The sequence below is a fragment of the Rhinichthys klamathensis genome, unplaced genomic scaffold, assembly GCF_029890125.1.
Source record: "Rhinichthys klamathensis goyatoka isolate OS25496 unplaced genomic scaffold, OSU_Roscu_1.1 h1tg000325l_1, whole genome shotgun sequence".
NCBI classification, from domain to species: domain Eukaryota; kingdom Metazoa; phylum Chordata; class Actinopteri; order Cypriniformes; family Leuciscidae; genus Rhinichthys; species Rhinichthys klamathensis.
In genome coordinates this window covers 817,049-839,681 of record NW_026606840.1, presented here as the reverse complement: position 1 = coordinate 839,681, position 22,633 = coordinate 817,049, and the positions used below count along the sequence as shown (strand labels likewise).

The 22,633-nt window shown below is 40.7% G+C and overlaps 1 protein-coding gene across 1 annotated transcript in view; it reads right to left on the bottom strand.

The window, feature by feature from the left end:
• The window catches only part of hhip (hedgehog interacting protein), a 48,918-nt gene extending 27,740 nt beyond the window's left edge, over nt 1-21,178 (bottom strand). Inside the window, exons 1-3 of the mRNA XM_056271723.1 lie at nt 20,466-21,178; nt 17,574-17,766; nt 13,654-13,795 (exon numbers count right to left, since the gene is read on the bottom strand). Of these exons, the coding sequence (XP_056127698.1) occupies nt 13,654-13,795; nt 17,574-17,766; nt 20,466-20,735 (605 nt within the window). The 5' untranslated portion in view covers nt 20,736-21,178. The remainder of the gene's footprint in view (nt 1-13,653; nt 13,796-17,573; nt 17,767-20,465) is intronic.
• Between the last annotated feature and the right edge of the window lie 1,455 nt (nt 21,179-22,633).

Here is a 22,633-nt window from a genome sequence, read left to right as displayed (position 1 = left end):
GGAAGTTCATTTAACACAGTCAGACTTTGGGGGCTCTCAAGCTGTGAAACAAGTGTTCCATTAACCACAAGTCACATTTGATGTGGGGACACGCCAACTCACATTATGCCTTAAATAAAACGAGGGCATCAGCGGTTTGGGCGCTCCAATTAACAAGCAGTCTTCGAGGGATTTTCCATAGATGTAATAGGGGGTGGACTGGCAGTGAACGTATGTCTGACATCTCGTGCCTGAGCTGTAACGTCAGTCTGACGCTCTAGCAGTCACTTTGCCTGATCAGATGTACTGCTTTACTGGCCCTTCACACTGGGAGATCCGATTAAGAAATATGACGTTCGTTTACAATGACTGTGGGCTCAGGGCCTTCTCAAAACACACAGTGGATTCACAGCTCGTGATTATTTGTCTAAGAAGGTCACACAAAAGTGAGGCATTTATCACGGTTAACACTAAACTGAGTTCAGCAAGAAGATGAAGGTCACACTTCACTGAAAGGTGTCATTAAATCAGATCACTTTGATAACTGAAGTGAAGTAAAGGTATGCCGAGGGTGACATTGGTACACGGGTCATTAAGAGATCGGGGATGTGATTTTCTTATAACGACGTAACTCACTGCTTAACTACCATAGTATGATGCATAGTTGTAGGGATTAACTAGCTAGTGACCATTAGTAACATTAGTGACCATTAGTAACATTAGTGACCATTAGTAACATTAGAAACCATAGTAACATGGTCGCACCTCCGTTGTTTGAACCACGTTGGTTCAACGAATTCAGACTGTTGTGAATGACATCATGCAAATGGAGTGATGACTTCTGCTAATTAATTTATCAAGATCACAATTGTAACATTATTATAGTTAATTTACACTAAACGACCGAAAGCATTTCTATATTTCTATATAGAAGCAATAATCTATATTACAAAAATAAAACAACGCAAATATTACACAATGTTAAATATTACACATTAAAAAGTGTATAAATCACTTGTTTTTTAAAAGTAACACTGTCTAAAAGCGACACCAGCAGGTAACGTTACAGCGGGAGTCCATGTCTCTCTTGCCTCCCCTGAGCCCATTGAGTTTTAACAGACCCCCTAAAGCGTGCTGTGGGTAATTAAGAATGAATGGGGGAAAGTCACGTTAGAGGGGCAATGCCTCCATCGCGCTATGACTGGCTATAATTGGTTCGTACGATAAATCCCACCACTTTTCGTGAGTATTCCGCGTACGAGAATCAGTCTGAATTAACAAAATGATTGCATTAATGGGAAGACTAATTAAAAAGTAAGTAAACAGCTAAGCCACAAAATCAAAATCAAACTTGAAATGGCCTGAAAACATGATGACTGTGGGAGTTTTTTAATGAGCAATCAGCTTGGTGAAATTAAAGGTACTGTACATCTTCGTGTCTGTGACCAGTGTTTATCGAGCATATTGACTAATGATCCAACAATAAGTTGACTATTCAAAGAACAGCTGAACATCAGTTCACAAATAAAATATATTGTTTAAATTGTTACTGCCTTTATTTATTGAATGCATGTAAAAATGCTTAAAGCACTAACTTGATGAGATTTATATTTGGGTTTAATAAATAAAAAATGGATTACATTGTTAATGTAAAAAATACAAAATTGAATTGAATTTGGTTTATTTTTTTCTTTGTTTCTCTTTTTAAAGTAATGTTTATTTAACCAGGAAAATGTAACAACATTAAGTGTAACTGGAACATGAATTTACATTTGATTTTTTTTTTTTTTTTAAACATACAATAAATCTATGCCTCTTCTTAGCCTCCTCATTTCAGAACTGCACGCTACTGTCTCGTAGGCTATATGCAGTTTATTTACCGAATGTATGCCGATTCTTACGCATTTACACTCATTAGCACTCTTCAAGAACAGTGCTAATTGTTGAAGAACAGTGCTAATATATGCTAATATATATATATATATATATATATATATATATATAATGAAAGATACACAGTTGTAATTGGAATTATTCAACCCCCCATTGCAAATCAGGTTTATTGGCAAAATTTTCAGACTTTCAATTACACATTTGTTGCGTTATTTCAATTACTTTTGTTTGATTTGTTCAAGTGGTTTCCCCAAATTCAAATTCAACTGAAAATGCAACTTTTAATGACTTCTGCAGTCTCAAAATTATTCAACACCTTCATGGCAAGCATCTTTAGTACTAGAACACCCTTTTGCTGTTATGACCTGCTGCAAACGAGATGTATAACCAGACACCAGCTTCTGGCAGCGTTGCTGAGGAATCTTGGCCCATTCCTCATGAGCAATGGCCTCCGGTTTAGTAATATTCTGGGGTTTGCGTACTGCAACCGCCGCCTTCAAATACCACCAGAGATTTTCTATGGAGTTCAAGTCAGGTGACTGTGATGGCCACTGTATAATATTCCAGGATAATATTATTCTGCAACCAAGCCTTGGTGGATTTTGAGGTATGCCTGGGATCATTATCCTGTTGGAGGGTCAAATGACACCCAAGCTTCAGCTTCCTCACTGACGGCATGACGTTTCTCCTAGGATTTCCTGATACTTCAATGAATCCATCTTGCCTTCCACAGGTGGCATGTTTCCAGTGACAGAGGACGAAAAGCAGCCCCAGAGCATCAACAAGCCACCACCATGCTTAACTGTAGGCAGAGTGTTCTTTTCAGCATATGCTTCATTCTTCTTCCTCCAGACATACCGCTGATCCATAGGGCCGAAAAGTCCCAGAAGCGTAAAACTTCTGTGAATTATTAATATCAGTTTGAGCAAATTGGAGCTGCCTTTTTTGTCCTTTTGGGTCAGTAGTGGTGTACGTCTAGGAGTTCTGGCTTGGAAACCGCATGCGTTTAGTACGCGCCTTACTGTTCAAGCTGAGACTTCAGTGCCTGTTGCCACCAAGTCTTACTGCAGGTCTTTTGCAGTCACTCGAGGGTTTATCTGAACCTGCCTTCTAAGAAATCTGGTTGCAGCCATTGAGAGCTTCCTTTTTCTGCCCCGTCCAGGTAGTGTAACCACAGTTCCTTTACGTTTGAACTTGCGAACTATGCTTCCAATGGTGTCTTTAGGAACAGTTAGTTCCATCGCTATCTTTTTGTATCCTGTTCCTTGTTTGTGAAGGGCAGTGATATCTTCTCTTTACTTTATAGACCATTCTTTTGACTTAGCCATATTTCTGCAGTCAAATGTGACACTCAACAAACCTAGCCAGTTCAGATATTTCATGTGTTCTAGCTCAAGAACACCTGGAGCAACTAATGAAGTTGCATCAGGTGTGCTTGAGATAACACCCGTTTTGCAGATTTGTGGTGTTATGAGGGATTCTATTCAGGGGGATGAATAATTTTGAGACTGCAGAGGTCATTAAAAGTTGCATTTATGTTAAAGTTTGTAGAAATCTCTTGAAACATTTATTGTGTTGAGCAATTTCAATTACTTTTGTTTGATTTGTTCACTGCAAACAGCTGAAAGTCAGTACATTTTGCCAATAAATCTGATTTGCAATGGGGGTTGAATCATTTTGATTACAACTGTAGAATGTACTACGTTAGATTGCCTATTTTCCACAAGAGCATGATCTATTTAAGTCCACATGTCATACTAATAATAAACTATGCTTCTAAGCACAGATAGAGAGCTTTATTTCCAACCACACAAATTTGCGATGCTGTTTGATAATGTATGTTGGAACTATGGTGTTGGGAAATGCCAAATCGTTGAACTATGTTAGTAACAACGGAACTTGTGACCATAGTTGGCTAACGATGCATTTGGGAAACACACCCCAGATCTGTTGAGTCCTACAGGTGGTATTGTTGACTGCACATATATATCCATTATTATAAGTTGTGCAAAGTGAATAACACTATTCTGACTGAGGTTACAATCAGCAGGATAATCAGCTATGAGCTAATTTGTTCTCAGAGCCGGTCTCAATTGACATCCGTCACCGTCTCCTGTCACAAATGGTCAAAGCCTTCTGACTGTCACTAGTGGATCAGAGCTCCTGCAGTATAAGCACTTTCTTTGTGTTCTTAAAGCTGGCTAAACTCAGTCTGGACACAAAGCTCTGGCTTGGAAAGGGGGACAGTGGACCAGTCAATGAGTACATGCAGGAATGTTGTGACATGGAAGTTTAGTCAGGCGTGTCTTGTCTCTGGTGACCTTGTTCAGGCTACCCTTATGACCAAGTAGTCAAAGCAGGCCAGTCATACTGGGCCATGGGACATGGGATGACGGTAAGAAAGTTTCTCTCATGCCTGATGATGAATGTTGTTACAGGCAGATGTCATTACTAGGGGTGGAACGGTACATGTATTCGTATCGAACCGAAACGGTACGGGCGTCACGGTTCGGTGCACGAATTTACACGGAGAATACACGGTATAAAAATAAATAAAACTCGCGTGCAAATTAATTAATGTAATGCGGAACTACTGTTAGATACGCGGGTTCTTTAGGGACACATAATCTGTAGCATCGGCTTAGCTCTGAACGCGCGTTCACTTCAAACGTTGGCTTTATATGTGCGTCCTATTCGCTTTGGACTAGCGTCGAACTAGACGCGAATTTGACGCTCTATTCGCGTTTGGTGTGACCGTGACCGCATACTGAACAGGCTGCGATGTCAAGATTGCAATGCTGGTGTGTGTGTGTGTGTGTGTGAGAGAGAGAGAGAGAGAGAGAGAGAGAGAGAGAGAGAGAGAGAGAGAGAGAGAGAGAGAGAGAGAGAGAGAGGCGCGCGGGCGCGATCGAACTGTGTGAGTGTGAGAGAGAGAGGCGTGAGATCGAACAGTGGAAACATAATAAACATAGGCCTACTCCGTCATTTTGTTCATACAGATCATTAAACCTGCAAAGTGTTCACTTATATTTGTGTACACTCGCAATAAAACACAACATTGTGCTTTTGTCACACTGTAAACTCTTGTCAAACTGTAACCTACAACTGTCACCCAACCAAAATCACACACACTGTTTTAAAAGCAAAACATATTTATCCAACTCCATTTCAAAACAGTCTGTGGGTCCCATCTTTTGGACATTCGTCATATTGCATTGGTTTTCATTTCTTGTCCTCGGAGCACTAATCTTACACATTCTACATTCATTAAAAAAAGAAAATTGAATGTTTTTAATGGTAGTATTATTTTATACATGCAGAAATCAATTATTTATAATTCAGATGAGAATAATGTTACATTGTCAATTCATAATGTTAATTAAAATTAAGGAAAACAAATATATTGATCTGAAATATAGCAAAATAATTTTAAATTAATAGTACAATTGGGCCAGTGACAAATAAGGTTTTCAACTGATAAAAAAATTCAAATAGGTTAAAACTGCACATCAAAGTAGTTATTATCTTTATGGGGATGTTTTTTACTTATTACTAAAATCTCAATTTTAAACAATGTATTTTAAGCGGTTTAACTGAGAAATATGTGACGACACCAGTCAAAATGTCATACGGGATAACCTTAATGCATTTTCTAAATATTATGATATTAAAACTTTTCAAATCAAAAATACTTAATGAATATGTAAAGTGATGCAGTAAACAATATTTAAAGCTCAGAAAAAAAATCTGCACAACTATTTTTTTCTGATTATATTGTGATTTCTTTAAACGTGACCCTACTTGTTCAAGTTCTTTACACACATTTTAACACTGCAATGTGATTTAAAATGCAAAATGTCTGAAAAGTTTTACATGACTTGATATCATGTTATAATTGTTTCCTCAACTCCATTAAGTGAAATTATGCATTTCAATGGGAAAAAACAGCGTTATCCCGCCTGACTTAAATTGTTACCCGGTATGACACCATATGAGTTAACACATGAATTGAACACTTACACATAATAATGTTCATAAATAATTAATGTTATGCAATGTTTTTCCAAGGAAATTAATTAGGCTCCACTTTAGAGGAATAGAGATGTGGTTCCCTTTCAAGGGAACTTCGAGCTGCGTTTGAGACGCGGTGGGAACGCTCTGCGTGATTGCGTCATGAAGCACGTGTAAAATCAGTCCAATGGAAGCCCGATACGTCATAGGTGACGTCATAGACCAGGAAACTATAAAGCACCCTTGAAAACAGACCGCGACAGCTTCTGTAGTCTTCAGCAAGCGCTCTCTGTGATTCTGTCCTTGTCTATTTATTGTTGTTTGTCAAGCCCAATATATATATCACTATCTATCATTATGGCGAGCAAAGCAATATTATAGACGTTGTGTTGTTCCCTGCCCTCGTTACATCACGGGTGGGGACACACATCAGCTTTTTGTTTCTGTTTGGGAGTGGAGCATGCAACAGTCATTTCTCGAGGGATCTGACTGTGCATTGCGAGAAGCTGTCCGTGAGGACGCTCCGCTCTCGCCGGGCGTTCTTCGAGGAGGACGGTTCGGTTCGCGTTCCCCGAGCGGGTCTCTCTGTTGCCGAGGCTCGGAGACGGCTCGTATTTCGGGGTTCGAAAACGGATCTGACAGCGGGGGTTGGGACGGGCTCCGCCCTTTCTCAGCTTTCACATGCCAGATCTAGTGTGCTGCGATTTCCAGTTCCGAGGAATTGGTATCGTTAGTGTTTTGTTTAAAAAGAAAGAAAACAAATACAAATCTTTTTAAAAAGGCAGATGTTTGAGTTTTCAATGAATACATTTTCCAGCTCATAACTCTGTTGAATAAAGAGGAGCTTTTTTAAAGAAAAAAAGGAGGTTTTATCTAGTGCTGTTGCCAGTTAAATATTTACTGGCCAGCTGAACATTATGAGATTGAAAATAAAGAAGAGTTTGTTAGATGAACTGTATCTTAAAACAGGAAAACTCTGTATCTCAGCCTCCTCGTCGGGGACTGTGGTTTTTCCCTATCTCCACACTGAGGTGTCGAGATCGTGGAATAAACCGGTTTGTATTTTATGTGTTTAATCCCCAGATGTCTGACTATAGTAATGTTTGGGTATTAAGTATCATAGTATGACATTGCCTCGGGTTAAAGAGACGCTTGCGAGCTTTCTCTCTCCCGAGTCGGCGTTATCGTTATTAACCCCGACGTTACCCACCAGCCATCTTAATAATGAGTACATTTTTATTGGGCAGCGCTGGTGGGTAGAGTATATAAGGACATGGATGAATGTGAGGGGCGACTCTCTGAGGAGGGTCGCAGCGCTGCCAGTTCGGTTGTTTCCTGCTGGTGGCCGCAGAGTGATATATATGTATATATATATATGTAAGTTTTTCTGATATAAAGATAAAGGAAAATAAAGATATAATTATGTCTGTTCTTCTGGACGCTCCGCTTTCAAGAAAACTAAGAAATAAACCATTCAGCGGCGTTCCAGAGGTTTCTTCCTCACCAATCTAATGTTCCTGAGAACTATTATGCTCCTCTCAGCACAAAGTGCAAAACAGAGCGTCGCCATTCGGGCTCCTCCGCAATTGAGGGGTACCTGGGTGGCGGTCGCAGTCTAGCCAGTTAGAGACATGCAAGATCTGAGGACTGTTTTATCTCTAAAATAGCTTTGACAAAGGAGAAGCCCTGACGCCGAGGCGATCTGGCTTCTAAGGGTGGTCCCCTCTGGGGTAGGGACGGTTTTGAGAAATCGTTTCTCCTCAGCACCCTTTGGGGTGCGACTCTCTGAGGAGGGTCGCAGTACTGCCAGTTCGGTTTCCCTGCCGGTTCGCCGTTTCAGGGCACCAAGGTGTCAGTGTCCCCAAACGAGCCTTCAAATAAAAGAAGAGCAGTCAGTTCGGTTTCCCTGCCGGTTCGCCGTTTCAGGGCGCCGAAGTGCCTGCTTTTTTCAACGATCCTCCGAGGAGGGTCGTAGGAACTAAGCTAGTTAGAGGTAGGCAAGATCTGAGGACTGTCATCATCTCTAATAAAGCTTAGACAAGAAGTCCTGTCGCAAGAAAACGAGGCTATCAGGCTTCTGAGGGCTCCTCCGGGGCAGGGACGGTTTTGAGAAATCGTTTCTCCTCGGCGACCTCTGGGGTGCGACTCTCTGAGGAGGGTCGCAGCGCTGCCAGTTCGGTTGTTCCCTGCCGGTTCGCCGTTCAGGGCACCGAGGTGTCAGCGTCCCCATACGATCCTTCGAGGAGGATCGTAGAGCGGTCAGTTCGGTTGTTCCCTGCCGGTTCGCCGCTTCAGGGCACCGTAGTGACTGTTCAACCAAGGGACGGTTTTGAGAAATCGTTTTTCCTCTGGGGTGCAACTCTTTGAGGAGGGTTGCAGCGCTGCCAGTTCGGTTGTTCCCTGCCGGTTCGCCGTTCAGGGCACCGAGGTGTCAGCATCCCCATACGATCCTCTGAGGAGGGTCGTAGAATGGTCAGTTCGGTTGTTCCCTGCCGGTTCGCCGCTTCAGGGCGCCGTAGTGACTGTTCAAACAAATCCAGAGGCCAGTCTTGAGAGACTGGTTCCCCTAGTAAATTTCTGGCAGCGTGGAAACTACTGCCACATATTTCTCAGTGGGTCCTGCACACTATAGAAAAGGGTTTCAGAATTCAGTTCGGTTCTCGTTCGCCCAGATTTCTAGGGGTCCTCCTCTCATTGGTGGACCCCGAGCAGGCTTTGGTTATGGAGCAGGAAGTACTGTCACTTCTGCAAAAGGAGCTGTAGAAGGGGTTCCTCCTCCCAGCAGACAGCCATTACTTCATTGTTTCCGAAAGAGGATGAGGGAGGTTCCCGAGGTTTGCTTTCGGGGGCGAAGCATACCATTATCGGGTTCTTCCATTCGGCCTAGGTTTATTACCCCACACCTTTACAGTATGCGTGGATGCAGCTCTGGCTCTTCTGAGACTCCAGGGCATTCGCGTATTATACTACATCAATGATTGGTTGTTCCTAGCTCAATCTGAGTTTATGGCAGTTCGGCATCGAGATGTCGTTCTGTCTCATTAAGGATGTTGGAGTTGCCTCTCAACGCCAAGAAGAGTGTGCTCTGAGGACCACTTTTCTAGGTGTAGCAATTCTTACAGCCGTAATGGGGTATATCTAGGCCAGTCACTCACTGTGAAACAGTTTCAGACGGGTGGGTCTCATGGCAGTTGCGTCCAACGTATTACTTTTGGCCTTCTGTTCATGAGACCCCTGCAGTGGTGGCTCAGGACCAAGGGGTTTTTCTCCGAGGGGAAATACGTTTTCGCATGATCAAAGTCACGCGGCTATGCCTTCGTGCTTCGGTCATGTGGAAGAACCTTGGTTCCTCGCCCAGGCCCAGTGTTGGGGGCTTCTTGTCGACGCATATTGCTATCGACGGATGCTTCCCTCACAAGTGGGGGCGATCATGAGTGGTTGCTCGGCGAATGGCGGACAACACACTGGTGGTCTCGTATATCAGAGCAGATATCCTGTTGAGGCAGGGGCTGAGGCCCAGGGGATTGGAGACTTCACCCCGAGGTGGTGGAGCTTCTTAGGGAGAACTTTGGTCTAACTAAAGTCAAGTCGACCTTTCACATCGTTTGTACAACGCATTGCTCTATATGGTTCCCCCTCACGCAGCCAGCTCTTCTCAGACTGGATGCGATGGTGCAGGTGTGGCCGAGGCTGCACCTGTACGCATTTCCCCCGATATCTATGCTCCCGGAGGTTCTGGAGAGGGTTCGCCGGGAAGGGGCTCATCTGCTACTAGTAGCCCCGTACTGGCCGACTCGAGTTTGGTTCTCGGACTTTGTCTCTTCTGGACGGCTCTCCCATGGAGATTCCGTTCAGGAGGGACCTGCTGTCCCAGGCAGGGGGCACGATATTTCACCCTCGACCGGAGTTGTGGAAACTGTGGGCCTGGCCTCTGAGGGGGCCAGGCTCATAGAATCCAGTCTCTCGACTGAGGTCGTTGAGACATTCTCCATTCCAGAGCTCCTTCCACGAGAAGACTGTATGCACTGAAATGGAAATTATTCTCCACCTGGTGTGGTGAGCGTCAGTTAGATCCTGTTAACTGCCCTGTTGGTTCAGATCTCGATTTTCTGCAAGACCGTTTCTCTGCTGGATTATCTCCTTCCACCTTAAAAGTTTATGTGGCGGCTATTTCGGCCTATCATACCCCTCTGGGGGGTACTTCTTTTGGGAGAGATCCTCTGATTACTCGTTTTCTCCGTGGTACATTGAGGTTGAGACCTGCACTGCACTCTAGAGCACCGGCTTGGGATTTAGCCATTGTACTTGAGGGTCTGGCTCTGGCTCCCTTCGAGCCTATTGAAGAGGTTTCAGAAAAATTCCTCACTTTGAAAGCTTTATTTCTCCTTGCTATTTCATCTATCAAGAGAATTGGAGATTTGCATGCCCTGTCGGTTGCTCCGTCATGTCTGGAATTTGCACCTGGTATGGTGAAAGCATTTCTATACCCTAGACCGGGTTATATTCCTAAGGTCCCAGTTAATGTTAGGGGCCCAATAGTGTTGCAGGCCTTTTATCCTCCACCTTTTAATACCCCAGATCAGGAACAACTGAACCTGTTATGTCCAGTTTGGGCATTGGATGCCTACGTTCACAGAGCTGCCCTGTGGCGTAAGTCAGAGCAGTTATTTGTATGTTTTGGGTCACTCAGAAGAGGGTGCCCTGCATCTAAACAGGTTATGAGCAAATGGATAGTTGAGGCTATATCATTGGCTTATGAAGCGGCCGGTCAGCCTTCACCTATGGCTGTACGGGCCCATTCTACAAGGAGTATGGCGGCCTCTACGGCCTTAATTTCGGGTGTTTCCCTTCTTGACATTTGTAATGCGGCAGGTTGGTCCTCTCCACATACATTTGTCAGGTTTTATGACCTTGACCTCTCCACTCCTGGGGCGAGGTTGCTTGCTTCTTAGTGTGCGCAAGGACTTCACACAGAACGGGCATTTGTCACTATGGCGTAGTGGGTATGGGGTTCCCACCGCGTCTCAAACGCAGCTCGAAGTTCCCTTGAAAGGGAACGTCTCAGGTTACGTATGTAACCCTGGTTCCCTGAGAGGGAACGAGACGCTGCGTTTGCCTGCCATACTTCCTGCATACCCTGATCGACTTACTTCAGACTTTTCAGAAGCTGTCGCGGTCTGTTTTCAAGGGTGCTTTATAGTTTCCTGGTCTATGACGTCACCTATGACGTATCGGGGTTCCATTGGACTGATTTTACACGTGCTTCATGACGCAATCACGCAGAGCGTTCCCACCGCGTCTCAAACGCAGCGTCTCGTTCCCTCTCAGGGAACCAGGGTTACATACGTAACCTGAGACGTTTTCAGTGTGTAAACTGTTACACACAAACTCAGTGTGGTTTCTTCCCAGATTTGGCAAGTAAATACATTTAAACCATTTTTTTTTTCATGTTTATGAATATCAATACAGCACAACTTTCCAACATTAGGTTTAATTTATTACTGAAAAGTACCTTGAACCATTTTACTGATCATAGTCACTCTACATCAATATTCATAAATAATGTAAAGGGTTAAAGTAGGCGACCTTCACTGATTTCACTGAACAAATTTACAAAAGATGTAATTGAACAACATATTTATAAAGAAAAATCTTATTAATGGGTTGAACACTGAATCACTAAATTTCATTAAATGAACACTAAATGTTATTTTAGACAATGTCTATAGTAAATGTAATGTAACTGTAATTGAATATTCTTATGAATTTTATAATTTGCTAATATTCAACTAAACAATGTTAATGATATGTTAATATCACAATTTGAATGGAAATTATGCAAATTAAAGCTGAAAACTGTATAAGAATATATTGTCAAACACGTCATCCAAGATAACGGATGACATTATGGGCTAACAACTGTTATCCTATATGACAAAATTGTTATCCGGTATGACAAAACTCAGATTAAATCTTAATCAGGCAGTATTTTTGGCTACCTATAGAAATCTGCAACCTTTACCTTCATCTACCAAATATGTAAATTCATGCTAAATAAACAATTGACATAAAATCCACATTATATATGTTATTTTAGCGTTATCCCATATGACACAGGATTTTACTACATAGTGTGCTAGTGAGGAAAAAGGGTAAGTTAAACACATTTTATGAAAGACATAAAAGACTTTCACCATTGTTTGGGGGTCCTTCAGGGTCTTCCTGATTGTGTAACATGCTGTCTCACATCATGTCAAAATAAAATTTACAATAAAATTGCTCCAATTTGCTTGTTATCCTGGATGACATTGGCTGACAGCCAGTTTTGGGACAGAATGCTCCAAAGCATAACAATCAACTGGATGTCATATTATTTGTAATATTTAAATATATTGTTGTCAAGACTCATACAATAATGCCTGTGGCAGAGATGTTAGGGTTTATTAGATTTTTTACAGTTTGTTTGGCTTTTTTGCATGTCACTCTAAGGTCCGGACAGTTATCCGGTATGACATTATGAGACTATAATGTCTAATAATTCTTACACTTTGTAATACCCTCACTATATGTTCATATCATTTGATAAACAGAGATTAATAGATTCAATAAATGTGCTTTTTATTAAACATTTCCTTATTTTTACTTCATAAAGCGGTTTGGACATCAAAATTGCACATCACGTCATTGGGCCAATTACCAAACATATCGCAAGGTCTTTTTGTCTTTTTATTAATTTAATTAATAAACTAATTATATAAAACTATTGTCAGTGCATAAACTGGTTCTATGCCTTTATTAATAAAACTTATTTTAAAAATACAATGCCTTCTGCATTTTTGTTTTGCTTTTCCCTTCATTGTACCGAAATCGTACCGAACCGTGATGTCTGAACCGAGGTATGAACCAAACCGTGACTTCTGTGTACCGTTCCACCCCTAGTCATTACACAGAATAATTCATCCAAAACATGGTCATTTTGTCATTATTTAAGCACCCTCATGTCAATTTTGAATAAAAATTCTATTCTATTCCTCTTTTCTAATCAGACGCTTTCAAGTGTCAAAAAGGATGCAAAATGACTGTAAAAGTACTCCATACAACTTCACTAGATTCATTAGATTCCAAGTTTTCTGAAGCAATGCTGTACAATTTGTGACTAAATCAAAGTGGATATTCATTAATAATCTTCCTTGTCATTGGCTGTTGCAACAAGATTGAGTCTGAGCTGATCTTCAGAACTATTTGCATGTAAGCTCAAACTAATTGCCGCACGGGGATTAATAAAGCTCTAAACAATAGTTAGTCCAAATAATTTATGAATCATTCAAACTGGTTTTGTGAACTTGATCATCCGGTTCATCAAAAATAACGATTAGTTCTCAAATCAGACATTGTCACTTCTCTTCTATACTCTCATTGACGTGCCAAGGAGCACTAGGGCAGGTGTCAAGAGTTTTGTGAATGTTTTTTATCGTTTGTTAAAAATGTTATTGTATGACTTTAGAAGACAAGGTACTATATATTTCCTACAAGTCATGTGGACCATTAGCATTTTAAAGCTTGAAAGCCCCATTTCACTTTCATTGTAGTGCAAAGATTGGCCAGGATATTCTTTATAAATTAACTCTTAATTTTCTCAGAATTTTGGGTGAACTATTCTTGTATGATTTAAAACCTCTATTGAATATACCATATAAAACAAACTAATCTTAAATCAGAATTGTGTTTTCAACAGTAATTTAAAAAATTGAGTGTAAAACTTAAATATACCTGTTAATCCCTTCTATTTTTTCATCTAACAGGTAGTTGGAATCTCGGCGCAACTGCTTTCGGTGAAAATCTGGAAAGCACAGCCCTCCGTCCTTCCTTCCATAGTACTGGCAGAACTCATCCACGTCGGCTTGGAACAGTTCTAAAAAACACAGACAGATAGACAACTGGTCTCAGCCTGAGATAGACACCACACAGGGTCCATTGATGATGTAATAACCTCCAAAACCAACTGAATCCCCTACAGTCAAAGCTGTACTCGAGTCAAGTATGTCCTCAGCCATCAGACTGCTTATGGTGTGGGCGTTTTGGTGGTGATTCCGGTGCCAAGCTTAATTCCAATCTTGTCTATGGTGCATTTATAAAGTACTGAGTCTCAAATCAAGACATTTGTTTTTGCCTCTCATATCTGACAAGTGCAAGCCATGGTCATTCATACCGGTCCAGATATTTAACCATTTGTTATAAACGGTCATATTTGACAGAGCCACATTGATACACACTTCTGAGTGCTACAATTATGTGATGGTTGAACCCCAGTGAGGTATTATAAACTATTTCAGACATGTGTGGTCCGTATGTTGAGTTTAATTAAACCCAAAAATTCCAAACGGTCAATGTTCAATCTGTATCTACTTCACTGTTATATTTTTCAGTAGAAACATGCAGGTCAAGTCCAAATAAATGATAAGTGCACACCCAAACTGATTGATTATATTTCAGAGATTAGGTTTGCTTGCTTACTTTCAGGGAAAACACCCATATTTATTTCTCCAATAGTAGCCAAAATAATTCCACCATCTAGAGTTGAGGAATGTGCAATGAAAAACCTGAAAAATTAAGCATGTGGCAAAAATAAATCGTGGTCAGTTTCTAGGAACCGTCTTCCTTTTGGCTGAATGAGTAGTAGGACGACAAGGGGAGAGAACAGGACTCGGTTTGGTAGCTGAGAACAGCGTGACCTAAAAACCACACTGATATGGTAACCACCTTAGCTAAACCCTCTCATGGGGAGGAGTAGAGCAAATACAGCAGTGATAGAAACACAAACACACTCCTCTCCCTCCTTTCATCTCCAACGAGTCCCCCATGCTGTCTGAGGAAGGGGGCTACGGGTGGGAGTGAGGCAGCAGCACCAACAACAGAGGTGATAGGATATCCCTAAACATCTAAACACAACAGTGAGATCAAACACACAAGCACACCCACCACTACCTACACTCACACTGCCATGCCATGCCACCCACACACAAACCACAGTGGTTATCTTGGGCCTGCTGTTGCGAGAGGTAAGGGTCTGGGAGTTGTTGTCAATAGCTGTGAGGTCAGAACCTTTATGCAGCTCCCACACTTTTAAATGTCTATAATTTTTCCATGTCCTTTCAATGTCAATGTTATTTCGGATTGCTGGATAAGTATTTTTAGAAATCATTTTAATTGATTAGGTCTGTGCTGATGAGGGGTGTGGAAATATCCTCCCAAAACATTTTGGAGCAACAGGCCAAGTCTTAAACTTCTATTTGATTCGATTTTTCATCCAGTTCTGCAACTAGCATTGCTGAATACTTTAAATGTGTTATACAAATCATATAATTGATTGTAGTTGAAATCAGTTAGCTAAAATGATAACCTTATTTAATTAACCCAATTCATAACTTAATATTTTTCAAATCAAATAAGATCAATACATTGAAAAGACAACGGCTATAAAATTAATACTTTGGAACTGAAACACTTTTCCTTAACCTAAGGGGACTGAATGTAAACAGCATAAAAATATGAAGGCTTGTTTTGCTCTTGAAAACCAATCTGCAATCATGGTCTAAAAACATGCTTAAAAAAATATCTACATGAATGAATCACATGAACTGTCTAATTTGAACAATTTATAACTTCCCCAAACATGGCAAAAACACTGTGTGGCCTTAACTATGGTCTCAGCCCCTCCACAATACTTTTGAGTTTTATTGTACTGGCCTACGAAAAACAGGACAGAAAGAAAAAGTCTCCACATCCTTAGCGCTATAGTTATACTTCCATCTGGTTATCTTCCAAAGCAACCTGGGTGGCCACCCAAAGTACTTGACATCTTGATGCACTTCAGCAGTTTTACATATACACAACCTTTATAGAAAAATAAATGTGTCATTCGTCACCACATATGCTGATTTGGGAGGCGAAGAGGGGAGAGGGTAAAGTCTTTTGGCCCCGGCTCCTGTTCTCAGAGACTTTACCACTATTTTTCTCTCTCCCTCTCCTTCCCATACGCTTCCTCCTTCTGCAAAAAGTCGAAACGGACTGCACACCCTTATTTGTCCGTTTTATGGAGGAAGACCAAGAGGTAAACTGTATGTATACAGTGTCTGATTTGTTGGTGTATCCATATTTCCGTGGGTGCATATGTGCGTGTTGCTCTCTGTTTGCATATCGGCCCCCATCTAATCTGTTATGGCTGCGCTGATAGGAAGAAGGTTTGGTCTGGCGGCCAGCTTTCTGCATACCATTACATCTGATGGAATGCATCATGCAGCGAATGTTGCAACACTATAGAGCAGCTATGGGATGTTTGCTCCTGATGTCATTCATGTTTGGGAGAAAATACAAACCTCATGATGGCTTAGAGCTTTTCAGGTCTTTGGACTCCCCCCCTCTGCCATTTCAGAGGCCTTAATGTTTGTCTTTTCATTGAACGTAGGCTGCCACCAAGAAAAACAAACTGATTATATGTGAGCATTGCCTTGAACAGCCCTCGTTTTCCACTGCATCCTGTAAAGTGTGTGTGTTCTGCTGGTGAGCTGAGGTGTGAGTATCAGTCATGTCTAGACCGTAGTCAGACCGCGCACACACACATACCCAGAGACAGATGCACAAAAATGCTGACGTAAAATAAGATGCTTGCCAAAGGACCGAGGGGAAGAAACAGGTCATAAAATCATTCATTTACAGCTACAGATTTTCAAGCTTTGTTTGGGGCATGTGTCCACCGATGTGTGTTTACATGTAAGCTTAACAACTATGATTAAGTTTGAAAAGCCATTACATGATTTTTGAGAGATCAAAATAGGGAACACTGAATGGACCTCAATGGTCAATGCCAACGTAGCAGCATAAAGAAGGATTAAAGGTATTCATTAACATTATTTTCATGTAATTTAATAAAGATTGTCGTATGAGACTGCTTCAAGCTGGGATCTGAGCTAAAGCATGTTCTTGAGTTCTTCATTCTGTTTTTGAATTCTCCATTCCGTTGGATTCATTAATATTCAACAATAAAATATTTCATATTTAATTTTAAATATAAAATATTTAAATAGTTTAATTGTTACCATTTATATATTATATTTTAAATGCGTATATAATACTATTAATTTTAAGCTTTTTTGTGATACTTAAGTCATTGCAAGAGTTAAAAAGAAAGAACCTGCAACAAGTGGTTCCTGAATGGCATCTGCCGAACCTCAGATTAAACAACCTCTCTGTTTCAAAGTTTGCCATGCATATCTGCCACATATATTTGTTTTCTCCCACAATAGGGGGGTTATGCGCAACAAACTTCCATATTCTGTAAAACAGGTTGCATCTCATCCGTTTCAGGTCTTTTGTAAGTGCTTCATTAAACAATAAAACAATAAAAAGAACAAGAAAGGTTGGCTGATTACCTTAAAATCCTTAGATATCGCCATAATTTCGTACTGCCGTTAACACTTTCTATGGCAAGTGGATGCAATGAGACCTGTTTTCCTGTTTGTTCATGTGACGTTTGGCATAAAGCCTATACAACTTTCCAGTCTGATACATTAATCAATCTGAGGTCATGGCAGCTGAGAAATAAACATTTGTTCAGAATATGTGTAATACATGTGTCAGAAGAGTTACTGAGGATCTTTATGCAAAACTCTAGTATGTATTTAGTTTGTTACCTGGTACTTGTCCCCGGCAGGTGTAGTAGAACTCTTGGCAGTAGTCGTGGCATAAGCGGGGTAGATCTTGTTCTCTGTGTGGTGATTTTTCAAGTTTGGGTGAGTGGAAGAGCATCTGGGCATGTGGTGAGCAATGGGCACACTTAATCTCCTCCAGAAGTCTAGAACACTCTGTGTTATTGGTTGAAAAGATCTGAGGAGAGAAAAGGGTAGAACTGTGGTTCTAATTTAATGGTTAATTCATATTTTACTTATGCTACAAAGTTATTCCTATATAATGACTGTATATCATTAAAAAAAAACAATGCGGTTTGACACACATTTTTTGGAATGTTTTCTAGTTAATTGGACGCAATTCACATTCTAAACATCTTTCTTAACAAACACCACACATTCATGTGGACTTGATTTCTCCTGATTTGTTTATTTGAGCTCACAAACAGCTAAGCCAAAATTGCACCTCGCATGGCAGCTGAGAGCTGAACCCATGCTGGAGCGAACGGATCGAAATGAGGATACTCAAAATGTTTCTTAAGACACCAAGCAAAAGTAAACAGTAGATTAGGGCAGTGAAAATGAGCAGGCTTATTTATGTAACAAATTAGCTGTAATAAAACAACAATGTAATCTGCTCCCTTCCTCAGACATGTGCCTGGGCCACAGCAGTCTGGTAAACCTCCCTCTCTCTCTGTGTGAGGTCCATGTGTAAACACCAATTTACAGATAGACGGGCACATCATTCCTGTGCTGGTATCAACAAATTAGCAGTCTGTCCAAGTCAATTAGACCAACACACCCAGCAGACAGCGTATAGACAGCCCAGCTCCTTCCCGGCTCTGCATTGTAAACCATTTGGACAGATTTCTTTGATGTTGATTCTCCAGATTCTTTCAAGTGAATCAAAACCATCTTTGTGCCTGGAAGATAAAACGGTGTCCAAAAATGTATTGACACCTCCAAATGAACCAGATTTTTAAAAACGTTTAAAATGTTGTCCATTTTCAAGCTATGGTCTGTCTTGCAGTGGTTGGTCTGTTACCCTGGTCTGTGAGTGGCAACTCTCCTGCTTTAAATTGCCCATTGATTTAGTGAGCCATGGACTGGCACATGGTCCATGGAGAGAAGCATTTGTGTGCTCTCAACCATGCGCTCTTCCCATATGTTGCTGGGATGGGCTCCAATGTTGCCATCAGCCTCACTAGCAACAAGAGGACCTTTGTTTTTTTGTGTTTTCCAAAAAATGCCAAAAGTTGTTCAAAGCTGCTTCAAATCACACCACGGTCTACATCACAGCCTTTTAATGCCATATGTAACTACCGTTGAAACATGCCAGTTCAAATAAGAGGCATATACGAGTTTACAGGTCCAACTGTCCATTACTCAACAGAGATTTTGGGAGGCTTGTTAATAGCAGATCCTTAGAAATGGTGTTGCTCTGCATGAAAATGGTAATATGTCTACATTTAGATGACTAATCTATTGATAGTCATGTTTATATAGTGAAATCTGAGCAGATGTTGGGATCATCCATCACAGCACACAATATCCTTTGTCACTGAAACTGACAGAACAAGCGTAAACACACAAAGACTCATCTGAAAACAATCGCTTGTCATTAAGCGACTAACAATAAGGGCAGCTACACCCTCACAAGTTCTCAATGAGGTGCAGGAAAGGTGATCGATGATCGAAGTTACAGCAACTATAACAGTCATCAAATTATGATTATTTAATGAATGAATCACCTGACATGATTACCCCCCCCACCCCCCGGGAATTGATGTAAGTAAGTTTGGGGTGGGGAGCAGGACAAATGCTCCCTCTCAAAGGCATTAACCAACACTTGGACAGAGCCAAGGACTGGGGGAGAATGATGTTCTCCAGCTTCACCCATTAGTGAAACTAACAAACACAATGGTGTTGTTGTTATTCTTTTGCCATAAGCAAAAAGACTCCGTGTGTGGGCAGTGTAGTGGGGAGGAGGAGATGTCGACTCTTTTTTTGTTCCATTCAGCCTCGCTCTTATTTGCATGACTTGAGCAAATTAAATGATGCAATATGGCTTTTTGTCACAAACCGACGTGCGATGCCACCCAGCCGCGTATGTCGATTTGCGGAGGTTGTTTACATGAGAAAAGAGAGATTTCTCGGCATAGAATGTGTTCATTGATAAAACTATTGAGATGAATCTTCTCACGTCTATAGAAAGCCTCAGAAAGGTGCGATTCATTACCGATCAAGAGACATTTGTGTCCCATCTGTTTTATGTAAATCGTATCCATCACTAAGAGAAGCGTATGCTGTCAATGAAACATCAGCGTGAAAGTTGCGCAAAATAGGTAGTGTATACATTTAACTGCAGAAACACAGATTTTGAGAGCCATACAGATTAAGGAAACAATATTTTTGCAGCAGTGAAGCGATTTCATTCATACGCGTGCCTCGTGTTCGCGAGTGAATAGGATGGAAACACTGCACGCGTTCTTACCTCCGTCCGAGCTGTTTTTTTTTTTTTTTTTTTTTAATGCAAACACTCGCGCGACGTACGTGTTTGGCCATTGTGAAAGGTCCCACCGTGTTTATCAGTGTCTCATTCCATGTTTTTAAGACGCCGTGTCATGGTAAAACAAGCTCAACTTTTAAAAACACGTCTCGAGACTTGTGCGTTCTATTTTCGCTGCACTCACTGTTCAATAAACGCGTTAAATGCATGCTACTGCATACTGCTCACATGTAGGCTATCCATATGTTCATTACATGAATTCCCATTCTTCTTCTGCATAGCCTACTGCTGTTGTAAACATATCATAATACATTTATGAACCAGTTGCCATAACAAAACACGCATGACAATCACTTGCTAATTTGAGGTTGCAAGAAGCCTGAACATACCAGAGCATCTCTCCGATGGAGTATTTGATAAGGAGCCCTCCTGGACGGACAGCAGGACACGCGAGGATAGAGCCTGTGACAAACCTCCCCTCCACCGCTTCCCTCCAGTGACAGTTTTCTCTCCTTCTTCTTCAGGCGTTTCGGCAGACTTCCATCGTAACATCTCCTCCTCCTTGGACTTAATTCTCCTTTCTCGCCGAATTTCGCATCACCACATTCCCAAAAATTGGCCGCGACGGCCAACAAGAGCACAAATTGGAAATGCTTCATTTTACAGGGATTAAACCAAGCGAAACACGCGACTGCTCAGAAATAAATAGGACTGCTGTATGACAGTCACCACGCGTCCAGAAAGTTGTTATAAAATAACTAATTTAGACTAAGCAACTATTCGCTAATAAAGTAGTCTGAATTAAATTATAGTTAAGATATTAACCCCCAAAAATACGATAATAAATTAAGACAAGTGCTGGTTATGATGTTGTTAAAATGAAGAGAGAAAAAAAACTGATATTGTATATTAATGCGAGATTAAATATAAAAAAATAAGAAAAGTGATCAGGTTATAGGCCTATACAGAAATCGTAGTAGGCTAGTACGTCTCCTTGCCAAAAAGTTAAATCCCGTTAGTGCACAAAGGTTGATGCGTGTGATCAAAAGTTGCACTAAGTTGTCTGTTGCATGCTCTTCAGTGCACTCACATGTTTCTCTTTGCTCTTTCCACCTTCTTTTTAACCAGCGCGCGAGAAGGGGAACGCGCACGATGACGTCTATCCAGTCCGGGAACGCGCATCATGGTGTAGCCTACGTAAAGAAAAGGTATTATACACTATAAAACTGTTAGTAATTTTAACGGGGAAAAATGTTAAATTGCAGCAGTACAAACCAATTATCTTTATATTGACCATAAAATATAGATTTTTTTAGCTGTGAGTAAGAATTTATAACATGGCAGATGAACATTCCCAGATCGTCACATTTGTTTAGATTTTTAGTTTGTTTTTATATTTGTTATCAGCTACAATGGAGTGTCTTATGATCCATTTTATATTATTTATTTCATATTTATTGCATTATTTCACAGTCATGTGTCACGCTGATATTGTCTTTGTGTGTGGCACCGCATTCATGTAATATCAAACACCACAAAAAGTCTATAATAAATTTTACATTTAGCTTCAGATGTTTTCTCTGTCTACCTTTGGCTCGCACTGCTCTCTTTGCATGTAAATGGCTGCTTGCACTTTTCAAGAGAAAATCATACACATTCTAGTATCCTACACGTTTTTTTTTTACACGTTGAAGCTTGTGGTATACAATTTAATGTTATTAGATATTAATAATAATATTACTAAAATCACTTAAATTAATATTGTTAAATGAGGATCAATCGATTCCCCTCGATAAAACAAAGCTACAATTAAATAGTGTAAAATATACAGTCACCAACAGTACAGTATATTTTCTGACAACCACTGATACCTGTTTTTACCATAAATGGGATGATATGCCCAAAAATGACAATTCTGTTATCATTCCCTCTCCCTGATGTCGTTCCAAACCTGTATGACTTCTTTCTTTTGAGGGTGAGACAACATGAGGGTAAAGGATGGATTCCACTCCATTTTATTATTATTATTACACACACAAAAAATAATTTATACCCTTTGCATTTGCTCTTTAGTTCAAAGTCATAGACTTTGCGGATTTAGATGAGGAAATGGTTACTGAATAACCTAAATGCAACAGATAATGTAAATCTGTATTTCTCTAATACATTATCTCTCCTGTATTGTATATTAATTTATGCACTTGCTCAATTAATTATTTCTATTAGATGCTAACATCCAACGGCTCTGTGGGAGATCAGGGGCTACAGCAGGACAGTTTGTTGATCTGAGTGTCCGACACTCTTATGTTAACAGAGTTGTGAGAATGTCTGGCATTCTTGCTCTTCAGAGGGTTTCTGATAAGACTGAGCCAAACACAGGACAAGTCTTCTTTTCTTCTCATCTATAGAGATATCTTCAGATTGCAGGTCCAGAGGGGAATATCCTCTCAGAACAGACCTCAGTTGCATTAGTTGCAATCAGTCGCATTACCGCACCTGTTCATCCTTGGGGGTCCAGCACTGACCAGAACACTGGCTGATTATCAGCAGAGATCAA